At 44.1% G+C, this 12,961-nt stretch overlaps 1 protein-coding gene across 1 annotated transcript in view; it reads left to right on the forward strand.

Moving 5' to 3' along the window:
• itgbl1 (integrin, beta-like 1) overlaps positions 1 to 12,961 on the forward strand; it is a 182,334-nt gene that overhangs the window by 133,241 nt on the left and 36,132 nt on the right. Inside the window, exon 8 of the mRNA XM_073028825.1 lies at positions 8,229 to 8,345. Coding sequence (XP_072884926.1) covers positions 8,229 to 8,345 — 117 coding nt within the window. The remainder of the gene's footprint in view (positions 1 to 8,228; positions 8,346 to 12,961) is intronic.

Consider the following 12,961-nt stretch of genomic DNA (forward strand, 5'->3'; position numbering starts at 1 on the left):
AATGTTCCTGCTTTACTCTCATGATATCAGCAAAACTGATTAGGCTGGTTTGGTTGGAGCAGTTAAACTTGTAAGCAAACTGTATGTTCTTTCACCTATTACACTCAGCAAAACTGGTACTCCTTTCTCATTGGCTATTTCATTTGCTTCAAGATACAGCTCAATTTGCTCATTATACAATATCCAATTATATGTTGTGTAATCATACATGTCAATCTTTCCAATGTAACCATCCATTTTTGCTCTTTTTTAATGATTATTATCACCCATTACTCATTGTTTATGAATCCGTGAATTTGTCCATTTGCTGCCTTTTTTAAAAGAATTCGAGCATGTCTATCCCCTCAAATGAAATACATGCTGCTTTTTTTTTTACTCAACCGTTTCTCGCCACGCGTTTCTTTAAATTCGGACATCTCGTTGCACTTCAACAGGTAGGTAGTCGTCTCGGGTTCATCTAAAAAATACCTTGGCACCAGTTATGTTTTGTCACTCCAAAACGTTAAACTAATTGAAAGCAAAATCACGCAATCAGGAATAACATATCTTGGTTTCATTTTTACTTTAAGCAAGTTGTGTATGTGTGGAGTAGTTGAGTCGTGGATATGCATTTCACTTATTTTTACATAAAACCTATAATGAATTATTTAAGTGAATAAGAATGCTTAATCAAACAATATACTTACAATGTTACTGAAATGTTAAGTACACAAAATCTAGGACCAGAGGGCACAGCTTCAGAATTGAGGGACATAGAACAGAGATGAGGAAAATTTCTTTAACCAGAGGGTGGTGAATATGTACAACGTCTGGCTGCGCAGGATGAGTCATTGGGTATATTTAAGGCAGAGGTTGGTAGGTTCTTGATTAATTAGGGGATCAAGGTTATGGGGGAGAAGGCAGGAGAATGAGGTTGAGAGGGATAATAAATCAGTCATGATGGAATGGAGGATCAGACTCAATGGGCCAAACGGCCCAGTTCTGCTCCTGTGTCTGATGGTCTTATGATTGCACCAGTACATTGGAGCCAGGATAGATCCTACAAGATGTTGATGCCCAGGAATTTGAAACTGCAAACCCTTTCCACTACTGATCCCTCAATGAGGATTGGCATGTGTTTTCCTCATTTGCCCTTCCCGAAGTTCACAATCGATTCTTTAGTCTTGCAGTTGAGTGCAAGGTTGCTATTGTGACATTTTATAGAATTATGGTACAGACTGAGGGGCCAAATAGCCTCGTCCTCATTTTCTTTTCACAGCGGACAAAATATTTGAAACTACTGGGATCTGAGAATTTTCCAGAAACGTTTTAGTTGTGAGTTTTTTAAAAATATGCATTGGAGTAGTAATTACAGATTCACACCTCCCTGCCCTTTTCCCCCAGCTACACTGTAATACCACATAATCCTCAGTATATTAAAGTCTTCCAGAAAAACTCTGTTTTAATCATGGTTTAAACAACGAGGTGTCAGATTCACAGTGCGTCTGATTCACAGTGTGGAGGCTGAACCGTGCTCCCAATGTTCTATCCTTTATTTTGTTATTGTAATCTTCAGTGCCAGGGTAATTAGTGCAAGATAATGTGTTATGTAAGAGAGAAGAAATTAAGTAAATTGTTGTTAGAATCTGGTCTGCAGCCCTCTGCAAAAAGAGTGAATGACTTCTGCACAGGAGAATGGATTTTCAATTTTGCTCTGGGAAATACCTGTCAAGGGAACTGATGGGTAAAAGGTTTGACCTTGTTCAGCCGGATTACACACTCGCAAGGAGATTGCACTCAAGCTCGACATAAACAGTGTAACTGAAGCTCTAAAGAGAAGGCAAGGTGGAAATACTGAGACGCTTTAGTGGGGCGTCTGAGGACTAAACCCCGCTGTTCAAACCCCTTGTCACATTGCAATCTTGTATGTCAATCATGGAACAGTGAGCCACAGAACATAGAACATAGAATATACAGCACAGAAGCAAGCCCTTTGGCCCATCGTGTATGTGCTGGATGCCATTTCTTATTCTGGTACCCCTCTCATCCTTTCTCTTCCCCTCACATCTCCTCCTTCTAGTGACCCTCCTCCTTCCCTTTCTTCCATGGACCACTGTCCTCTCCTATTAGGTTCCTTTTTCTTCAGCCCCTTACTTTTTCCACCTATCTCCTGTCCACTTCTTACGGCATCCCCTCCCCTCCCCTCCCAGCCTCCTCCTCACCTGGTCTCACCTATCGACTCCCTCTCCTTCCACATTCTTATTCTGTCTTCCTGCCTCTTTCCTTTCCAGTCCTGGGGAAGGGTCTTGGCCCAAAACATCGAATGTTTATTTCCCTCCGTAGATGCTGCCTGACTTGATGAGTTGCCCCAGCATTTCGTGTGAGTTACTCAAGATATCCTTCCTGTAATTGAGCAATGAGAATTGCACATAATACTCAAATGTGGCTTAACCAAAGTTTTATATAATATGATATAATAATAGAAAGTAAGAATAGAAGAAAATGGAAGCATGTGTACACCACTCAGCCCCTCAACCTTCCCCACCTCTCAATATGATCATGGCTGGTTTACCTCACTCCTCATCCTCTTCCGTTCCATTTCTCCATGGACCTCAATTCCCTGATCAAGTCATCATTTAACTATCTTCTTTTTAAATACCTCTAGTGATCTAATATCCATAACCCCTTGGGGCAGAGATATACCATCCTCAGGGAGAAGTTGTTTTAAATGACTGCCTCTCTCTGCCCCTTCATTTGAGACACTGTCATTAGTGAATACTTCTCAATATCTTCCCTGCTGTGACACTACAGTAAATTACATTTTTGAAAAAAGTTCACTTGTCATTCTTCAAAACCACTAAGAACATAGATCCAGGATGCTTTTCTCATTGCAAGACTTAGCCAAGTGAATCTCCAATGTCTGTACATTGTATGGGACTCAGTACTAGTGAAGTAGGAAAGGGGTAATCCATAGCTCATAGCTTATCTAAAGCTTAACTTTCTCCCCAACCTTGGACCCAAACCCTCAATCTCCCAACCAACAAAAATTTGCTCCATCAGGGGTGGAGAGTTCAGAACTAAAGATCTCTTTGTTCTGGACTCCCCTCAGCAAAGGGTAAAGTTTCCCTCTGTCCAATTGGCTCCTTTAGTCATCTTAAAAACACCATTATCACTTCAATCTTCAGCACAGGAAGGGGTAGGAGACTGGTAGTGACCTGGATGGAAATTTAGATGGGTGGGTGGGTTAGTAAGTTTGCAGAATGATGTGAAGATAGGAGAAAACTCCCTGGGAGCAGTTTCCCCTGATATACTCTTCTGGAAAGCATTTGTCTTAAACACCTCGATTCAATTGTCCCAGGTATCAGAATCAGGTTTAATATCACTGACATAGGTTGTGAAATGTCTTGCTTTGCGGCAGTACAGTACAATATACTATATACTATAAATTGCAATAAGAAATATATACAGTATAAAACATTAATTAATTGCTGAAAAAAAGAGAATAAAAATAGTGTGATAGTGTTCATAGCTTGGCTCGTTGTCCATTCATAAATCTGATGGCAGAAGGGAAGAAGGTGTTCCTGAAATCTTGAGCACGTGTCTCCAGGCTCTTGTACCTCCTCAACGAAGTAAAGTGAAGAGGGCAAGTTCTGGGTAATAGGGGTCCTTAATGATGTTTCTGAGGCATCATCTTTTGAAGATATCCTTTCATCTTATTTCCTGAAGACGAGGAGTGTTGCTGATGTACTGCACTTGGCGGACTCGGTAAACTCTGGCAACTTGTGCACAAGAAACTGCAAATATCTACACAGGAGATGGCGGATGCTGGAATCTGGTGCAAAAGCTAACTGCCTGGGGAGCTCAGTGGGTCGAGCAGCATCTGTGGTGGGAAGGGAATGACTGGCATATCCCAACCCTCCACAGATGCTGACAGATTTCAGAAATTACAGGATTTAAGAGCTTAGTCCTTGATATTTGTCAGCTAGTTAATAACATTGACACAAAACAATGTGTCCATTGGTGAATTAGTGAAATCCAAGCTTCACTTTCAATGGCTGAGCCGAAAGTCCAGGCTTTTAATTTTCTGAATGGTTAACGATGCCAGGGACTCTGAGACACTTATAAGGCCAATACAGACAGGGCTCTTCATCACTGTCTCCTTGACCGATTATAACAACTCAACCAGTTCCAAGTTAGCAACCGACACAGCACTTTGCCACGTCCAGATGTGGTGGCCCCTTCACATCACACACATCTGCAGATCAAATGCTTTCTGTCATTCATTCTTTGGGGTTCTCTGCTGTTTTCTTGGATATCTGCTTGATCTCCTTCATTTGACAATGTGATTTGAGCTGAGCTTAGAACACAGAATCAGGGCTCTCGGCTTTGTTGACCACCCACGCTCAGAGTGGAAGGTTTGTGGGTTCAAGCCACACTCCAGGGGCGTAAGTACAATGCACAGGCGGTCACTCCTGATTCAGCGCTGAGGGTGTGCCGTGTTACCAGAGGGCTTGCCTTTGAGGGAAGTTGTTCAGCGACTGTTTTGATGGTCTCCCCTCTCGCTGTGGTGACACCTCTCAGTTCCTTGTTAGTGAGAGGGCGAGCCCGTGTTGGGTGAATAATAGTTTTTGTTTGACTGCAGATCGTGGGGGCTTGCTGGTGGGTGGTGGGTGCTGATGCTAACCATTGCGATTAAGTGGAGAAGGGGGAGGGTGAGGGTTGATGCTTTACTGCTGCTTATGCGTGGGGATGGGGATGAGCTTTAGAGTCCTAACCTTTTTCTGTCATTCATTCTTTGGGGTTCTCTGCTGTTTTCTTGGATATCTGTGAAGAGTAAGAATTTCAGGTTGTATACTGTACATATTCTCTGATATTAAATTGAACCATTGAGCCATTGAGATCTCCCTGTCTCTATCTTAGCACAGCCTGCATATAGCTGTCAGCCGGCTTTGAGCCATAACTTACTCCAGCTTCACTTGTTTTCACCAATCACCTGCCAGCTTTTACTTTTCACTCCGTCCCCTCACCACCTTATCCCAGTTTCTTTTCCCTGTCCAGACCTGATGAAGGTCTCACCCCAAAATGTCGACTTTTCATTCTCCTCCATAGACGCTGCCTGACCTGCTGAGGTACTCCAGCACTTGTGAGGTTGCTCTGGATTTCCAGCAGCAGCAGAATCTCTTGTGTTTATGATTTTCTCATGGCTGTTTGTGGGAGCTTACTGTGCACAGAACCATAGTTGCTGACATTACAATGGTGTTTACACTTTAAGAAGTATTTCACTGGTGGCAAGGAGCTTTGGAGTGTGTGACAGAAAGCCTTTCTATTCATGTAATTCTTACTGTGTGATTGTTCCATATCGGGCTCCTCCCACCCTCTCTATCTCTCTCTCTCTCTCTCTCCTTCACATATTTATTGTTTAAATTCATCTCGGCCTTTCACCTTAAGAACATCCTGTGAGGTATACTCCGCATTTCTCCGTTCCCTGGGAAACAGAACGTGGTACATACAACAGTACGCAGCGCATAGTGTTGTTCCAACCTTTTAACCTGTTTTAAGAACATTTTAACCCTTCCCTTCCACAAAGCCCTCCATTTTTCTTTCAGCCGTGTGCCTGTCAAAGGGACTCTTCAATATCCCTCATGTATCTGCCTCTACCGCCACCCCTAGCATTTCAATTCCACGCACCTGCCACATTCTGTGTAAAAAAAAATTACCACTGACATCTCCCTGTACTTTCCTCCAATCACCTTAACATTACGTGCTCTTATATTAGCCATCTCACCCTCGGAAAAGGGCATTGGGTGTCCACTCTGTCCTGGCCTGTTATCCTGTACACTTCTATCGAGTCACCTCTGTCACTCCAAAACAGGAAAAAACCTAGCCTGCTTAACCTTTCCTCATAAAACATGTAGTCTAATCCAGGCAACATCCTGGTGAATCTCCTTGCTACCCTCTCTAAAGCTTCCACCTTCTTCATATAAGGAGCAGATCTGAACTGAACACAATTCCAGAAGTGCAAGCAAAGGAGGTTTCTGAATTTCCCCATCAGGCTGACTGTGGTTGTGGTGGTGAGGGTGGGGGTGGGTTGGTGTGAGAGTGGAACAATGTCTTGCAAACTGAGGAGATCTGAGACTCAGGATGCTAAAGGAATTTTGCACGTCCACATTCGCCCCTTAGCAATGTTTATTGATGCGCCATGGAAAACTCCGAACCGGATGCATTATGGCTTGTTGTGGGAACTGGCATGGGGCACCGTGGTCGCAGTGAGGAGTTTGCATGGTCCTGTAGCAGTTAGTGTAATGCATTAGAGCAACTTGGGCTGGATCCCACCGCTGTCAGTAAAATGTTCTTACAGTGTCTATAAAAAGAATTCACCCCCAACACCCCCGGATATTTTCATGTCTTTTTGTTTTATGATACTGAATCACAGTGGATTTATTTTGGCTGTTTTTTGACACTGATCAACAGAAAAAGACTCTTCCGTGTCAAAGTGAAAACAGATCTTTGCAATATGATCTAAATTAATTACAAGCATAAAACACAAAATAATTGATTGCTAAAGTACTCACCCCCCCCCCTTTAATATGACACACCAAATCATCACTGGTGTAGCCAATTGGTTTTAGAAGTCACATAATTAGTTAAGGTATCCTAGCTATATATAAGCCTGTGTGCAGTCAAGGTGTTTCGATCAATTGTAGTAAAAATAATCCTGCATCTGGAAGGTCCAACTGTTGGTGAGTCAGTATCCTGGCAAAAATTACACCACGAAGACAAAAGAACATTCCAAGCAACTCCGTGAAAAAGTTATTGAAAAGCACAAGTCAGGGGTTGGATACAAGAAAATTTCCAAGCCACTGAATATCCCTTGGAGTACAGTTAAAACAATTGTCAAGAAATGGAAAGAATATGGCACAACTATAGAGCAGGCCGTCCTCAGAAGCTGAGGGACCGTTCAAGAAGGGGACTCATGAGAGAGGCCACCAAGAGACCTGTGACAGTTCTGGAGGAGTTACAAGCTTCAGTGGCTGAGGTGGGAGAGACTGCACATACAACAACTGTTGCCCGGGTGCTTCAACAGCTGCAGCTTTATGGGAGAGTGGCAAAGAGAAAACCACTGTTGAAAAACACTCAAATGAAATCTCAGTTAGAGTTTGCCAGAAGGCATGTGGGAGACTCTGAAGTCAGCTGGAAGAAGGTCCTATGGTCTGATGAAGCCAAAATTGAGCTTTATGGCCATCAGACTAAACACAATGTTTGTGGTAAGCCAACTTCATCAAAAACACTCCACCCCTACCATGAAGCATGCTGATGACTGCATCATGCTGTGGGGATGCTTCACTGCAACAGGCCCTGGAAGGCTTGTGACGGTAGAGGGTAAAATGAATGCAGCAAACTACCGAAAAATCCTGGAGGAAAACCTGATGCCATCTGAAAAAATACTGCTATTGGGTGAAGATCTGTTTTCCGGCAAGACAATGACCCCAAACATAAAGTCAAAGCTACAGAGGAGTGGCTTAAAAACAACAAAGTTAATGTCCTGGAGTGTCCAAGTCAGAGTCCAGACCTCAATCTAATTGAAAATTTGTGGCTGGACTTGAAAGGGGCTCTTCACTGATGATCCCCCTGCAATCTGACAGAGTTTGAGCAGTTTTGTGAAGAAGAGTGGGGAAAAATTGCAGTGTCCAGATGTGCAAAGCTGATAGACACCTATCCACGCAGACTCAAGGCTGTAATAGCTGCCAAAGGTGCATCTACTAAACACTGACTCGAAGGTGGTGAGTAATTATGCAATCAATTATTTTGTGTTTAATAACTGTAATAAAATTAGACCAATTTGTAGAAATTGGTTTTCACTTTGACATGAAAGAAGCCTAATTAAATCCACTGTGATTCAATGTTGTAAAACAAACTTCCAAAGGGGGGGTAAATACTTTTTATAGGCACTGTAAGTTCCACCCGTGACCACATGGGCTTCCTCTGTGTGGTCTGGTTTCACCCCACATTCCAAAGTGTATGGGTTCGGGTTAGTAGGATCTGGAGGAACCCTGTACTGGCACTGGACGCATGGTGATACTTGCAGACTGCCCCAGCACATCCTCGAACTGTTGGTCATTGATGCAATCAACACGTTTTGTTGCATGTTTCGATGTTTTGATGTATGTAAAGCTGTGTGTCAGTAACACTGATTGGTGTTCCCACCTTTGTGACTTCAGGAGTCTAACCCGAGACTGATCTTCCTGTAGGGAAATGCCAGTGTGGTCAGTGTTCCTGCTTCCCCCCTGGGGATGACCGAGTCTATGGAAAACACTGTGAGTGCGATGATCGCCAGTGCGAGGACACCGATGGAATCATCTGTGGCGGTGAGTATGTTAACCCCTCCCCATAAGACACTGTTCCAGCGGTCTGGTCTCCTGCCAGTGAGCAGTTGCTGGGTCCATGATGCCACTCGGTTTACCCTGGCCTCATTCCTTCCGCCAGACGCCTCAACAAAGACAGGAATAGTGTGGATCATTTGAGATCCATTTGAGCGGTCATTTCCTTTGTCCTAGTACCTGCTTTTCCATGGACTGAGAGTTAACACAGGTGGGCTCAGGTTAGGAAGCAGAGCGGGAGAACCTGGGGTGAGAGTTTATATGGGAAGACTGGTGTTGCTCATCCTCCATCTACTCAAACAATAAGATAAGTGGAGCTGATCTCAGTTTGATAAATGATTAAAGCAACACACACAAAATGCTGGAGGAACTCAGCAGACCAGGCAGCATCTGTGGAAAAGAGTATAATCGAGGTTTCGGGCTGAAACCCTTCATCAGGACTGGAGAAAAAAAGATGAGGAGTCAGAGTTAGAAGGTGGGGGAGGGGAGGAAGAAACACGAGGTGAGGGGTGAAACTGGGAGGGGGAGGGTTGAAGTAAAGAGTTGGGAAGTTGACTGGTGAAAGAGATACAGGCCTGGAGAAGGACAGAAGGCCATGGGAGAAAGAAAAGGGGGAGGTGCACCAGAGGGAGGCGATGGGCAGGCAAGGAGATAAGGTGAGAGAGGGAAAAGGGGATGGGGAATAGAGAAAGGGGGCATTACCAGATGTTTGAGAAAATTATGTTCATGCTATCAGGTTGGAAGCTATCCAGAAGGAATTCATGGTGTTGCTCCTCCAATCTGAGTGTGGCTTCATTGTGACAGTAGAGGAGGCCATGGACTGACTTGTCGGAATGGGAATGGGATGTGGTGGCCACTGGGAGATCCTGCTTTTTCTGGCAGACGGAGTGCAGGTGCTCAGCCAAACTGTCTCCCAATCTTTATCAGGTTTCACCAATATATAGGAGGCCACACCAGGAGCACCAGATTCAGTAGATGACCCCAACAGACTCACAGGTGAATGTTGCCTCACCTGGAAGGTCTGGACCCTAAATGGTAGTGAGGGAGGAGGTCCAGGGGCAGGTGTAGCCCTTATTCTATTTGCAAGGATAAGTGCCAGGAGGGAGATCAGTGGGAAGGGATGAGGGGGATGAGTGGATAAGGGAATCGTGTAGGGAGCAATCCCTGCAGAAAGCAGAAAGTGGCAGTGACAGAAAGATGTGCTTGGTGGTGAGATCCCCTGGAGATGGTGGAAGTTACGGAAAATTATATACTAGATGCGGAGGCTGGCGAGGTGTTAGGTGAGGTCAAGAGGAACCCTATACTTGGTGAGGTGGCGGGAGGGCGGGGTGAGGGCAGACGTGCGTGAAATGGAAGAGATGTGGAGGGCAGGGTTGACGGTGGAGGAAGGGATGCCTCTTTCTTTGAAGAAGAAGGACACCTTTTTCATTCTGGAATGAAAAACCTCATCCTGAGAGCAGATGTGGTGGAGCTGGAGGAATAGAGAGAAGGGGTTGGCATTTTTACAAGTAACAGGGTGGGAAGAGGTATAGTCCAGGAAGCTGTGAGAATCAGTGGGTTTATAATAGACACCAGTGGATAAGCTGCCTCAGAGGCAGAGACAAAGAGATCAAGAAAGGGGACGGAGGTGTTAGAAATGGACCAAGTAAATTTGAGGGCAGAGTGGAAGTTGGAGGCGAAGTTGATGAAGTCTACTAGCTCGGTATGAGTGCAGCAAGCAGCACCAATGCAGTCATCGATGTAACGTAGGAACAGTTGGGGCAGTTACACCAGTATAGGCTTGGTACATAGACTGTTCCACATAGCCGACAAAAAGGCTGTTTATAGCTGGGACCCATGTGAGTACCCATGGCTACACTTCTTGTTTTTAGGAAATGGGAGGAGCCAAAGGAGAAATTATTGAACATGAGGTCAAGTTCTGTCAGATGGGAGGAGAGTGGCGGTGGAGGGGATCTGGCTGGGTCTGGTTTCCAAAAAGAAACAGAGAGCTTTGATGCCTTCCTGATAGGGGATAGAGACATAGGGACATGGTGAAAATAAGATGATCGGGGCCAGAGAACTTGAAATCATTGAAGAGATCAAGAGTGTGTGAAGTGTCACAGATGTAGGTAGGAAGGGACTGAAACCAGGGAGGATAAAAATGAGTCGAGTTTTGCAGATATGAATACAGTGGGGCAGGAACAAGCAGAAACAATGGGCCTACTTAGACAGGAAGTTTTGTGGATCGTGGGTATGAGCTAGAAACAGGAGGTGCAGGGTAAGGGAACGATGAGGTTGCTGGCAGTGTACGGGAGATCCCCAGAGTTAATAAGGTCGGTGGTGGTGTGGGAGACAATGGCTTGGTGCTCCTTAGTGGGGTCCTGTTTGGGGGTAAGTAAGAGGAGGTGTCTGAGGTGTTGCTGGGCCTCAGCAAAGTAGAAGTCAGTCTGCTAGACTGCGACAGCTCCCTCTTTATCTGCGGGTTTGATGGTGAGGTTAGGATTAGTGCGGAGGGAGTGGAGAGCAGTGCGGAGGGAGTGGAGAGCAGTGCGTTCAGAAGGAATGAGGTTAGAATTGGAGAGAGGGTGGTGAAGTTGAGAAGACCAGAGTAGGGGTGGCTAGGAAGAGGAGGAGGGGTGAAGACAGGAGCAGGGGTCAATGGTGCGGGGTGGTGAGTCATTGCCAAAGAAGTAGGCACAGAAACAGAGGCGGCAGAAGAAGAGCTCAGCGTTGTGGTGGGTGCTGAACACACTGAGGTGTGGACACGGGGGGACAAAACTGAGGCCCTTATGATAAACAGAATGTTCTGCCTCAGAGAGGGGAAGATTGAAGGGGATAGAACCATAGAACATTACAGCACAGAAACATGCCTTTTGGCCCTTCTTGGCTGTGCCGAGCCATTTTGCTGCCTAGTCCCACTGACCTGCACCTGGGCCATATCCCTCCAAACCCCTCTCATCCATGTACCTGTCCAAGTTTTTCTCAAAAGTCAAAAGTGAGCCCGCATTCATCACTTCATCTGGCAGCTCATTCCACACTCCCACCATTCTGCATGAAGAAACCCCCCCAATGCTCCCTTTAAACTTTTCCCCCTTCACCCTTAACCCATGACCTCTGGTTTTTTTCTCCCCTAGCCTCAATGGAAAAAGCCTGCTTGCATTCACTCTATTTATACCCATCATAATTTTATACACCTCTATCAAATCTCCCCTCATTCTCCTACGCTCCAGGGAATAAAGTCCTAACCTATTCAACCTTTCTCTGTAGCTCAGTTTCTCAAGTCCCAGCAACATCCTTGTAAACCTTCTCTGCACTCTTTCTTTTTTTTATAATTTATTTTTTTATTGAAGTTCATCATCAAACAAACATTTCCATAAGATGTATTTCAGACATTGTACATATATATCATATAATCATATATATCACAAAATCTCCACAAAGTACTTATCTGGGGTATACACTTATAGAAAAGAGTGGAAAGAGAAAACAAGCAAAAGGAAAAAACTATGTACAAATAGGGAGTGATCTTTTTATTTTACAACAGATTCATTGATTTGTGAGAATAAAATCAGGCCCATGAGGCATTATGTAGTTAAACCATTTTTCCCAGTATGAATCAAATTGTTCCAGCTTATGATTAACAGATGCTGTTATCTTCTCCATTTTGTAAATGTCCATTGTAATTTCCATCCATGTACGTACTTAAAGTTGGGCTCTCCTGTGATAACCATTTCCTAGTAAGAGTCTTTTTACCAGCCACCAACAATATATTCATTAAATATCTATCTCTTTTCAACCATTCTTGAGGTATATATCCAAAATATATGGTCTTACTCTCCAAGGGTATTTCACATTTAAAGATGTCTTATAGGGCATTGTGTATCCCCCTCCAATAGTTTTTGATAACAGGGCAGTCCCAAAAAATATGATAATGATTTGCATTTTGATTTCCACAATTTCTCCAGAAAACAGGAAGGTTACTATCGTAATGGGATTTCTGAGAGGGTGTAATAAAATATCTTATCAAGTTTTTCCATCTAAACTCCCTCCATTTCTCTGCACTCTTTCAACCTTGTTAATATCCTTCCTGTAATTAGGTGACCAAAACTGCACACAATACTCTAAATGCGGTCTCACCAATGTCTTATACAACCTCACCATTACATTTCAACTCTTATACTCAATACTTTGATTTATAAAGGCCAATGTACCAAAAGCTCTCTTTACAACCCTATCTACTTGCGAAGCCTCTTTTAGGGAATTATGTATCTGTACTCCCAGATCCCTCTGTTCTACTGCACTCCTCAGTGTCCTACCATTTACCTTGTATGTTCTACCTTGGTTTGACCTTCCGAAGTGCAATACCTCACACTTGTCCGCATTAAACTCCATCTGCCATTTTTCAGCCCATTCCTCTAACTGGTCCAAATCCCTCTGCAAGCTTTGAAAACCTTCCTCACTGTCCACTACACCTCCAATCTTTGTATCATCAGCAAATTTGCTGATCCAATTTGCTACATTATCATCCAGATCATTGATATAGATGACAAATAACAATGGACCCAGCACTGATCCCTGTGGCACACCACTAGTCACAGGCCTCCACTCAGAGTAGCAATCCTCCA

The sequence above is a fragment of the Hemitrygon akajei genome, chromosome 2, assembly GCF_048418815.1.
Source record: "Hemitrygon akajei chromosome 2, sHemAka1.3, whole genome shotgun sequence".
NCBI classification, from domain to species: Eukaryota; Metazoa; Chordata; class Chondrichthyes; order Myliobatiformes; family Dasyatidae; genus Hemitrygon; species Hemitrygon akajei.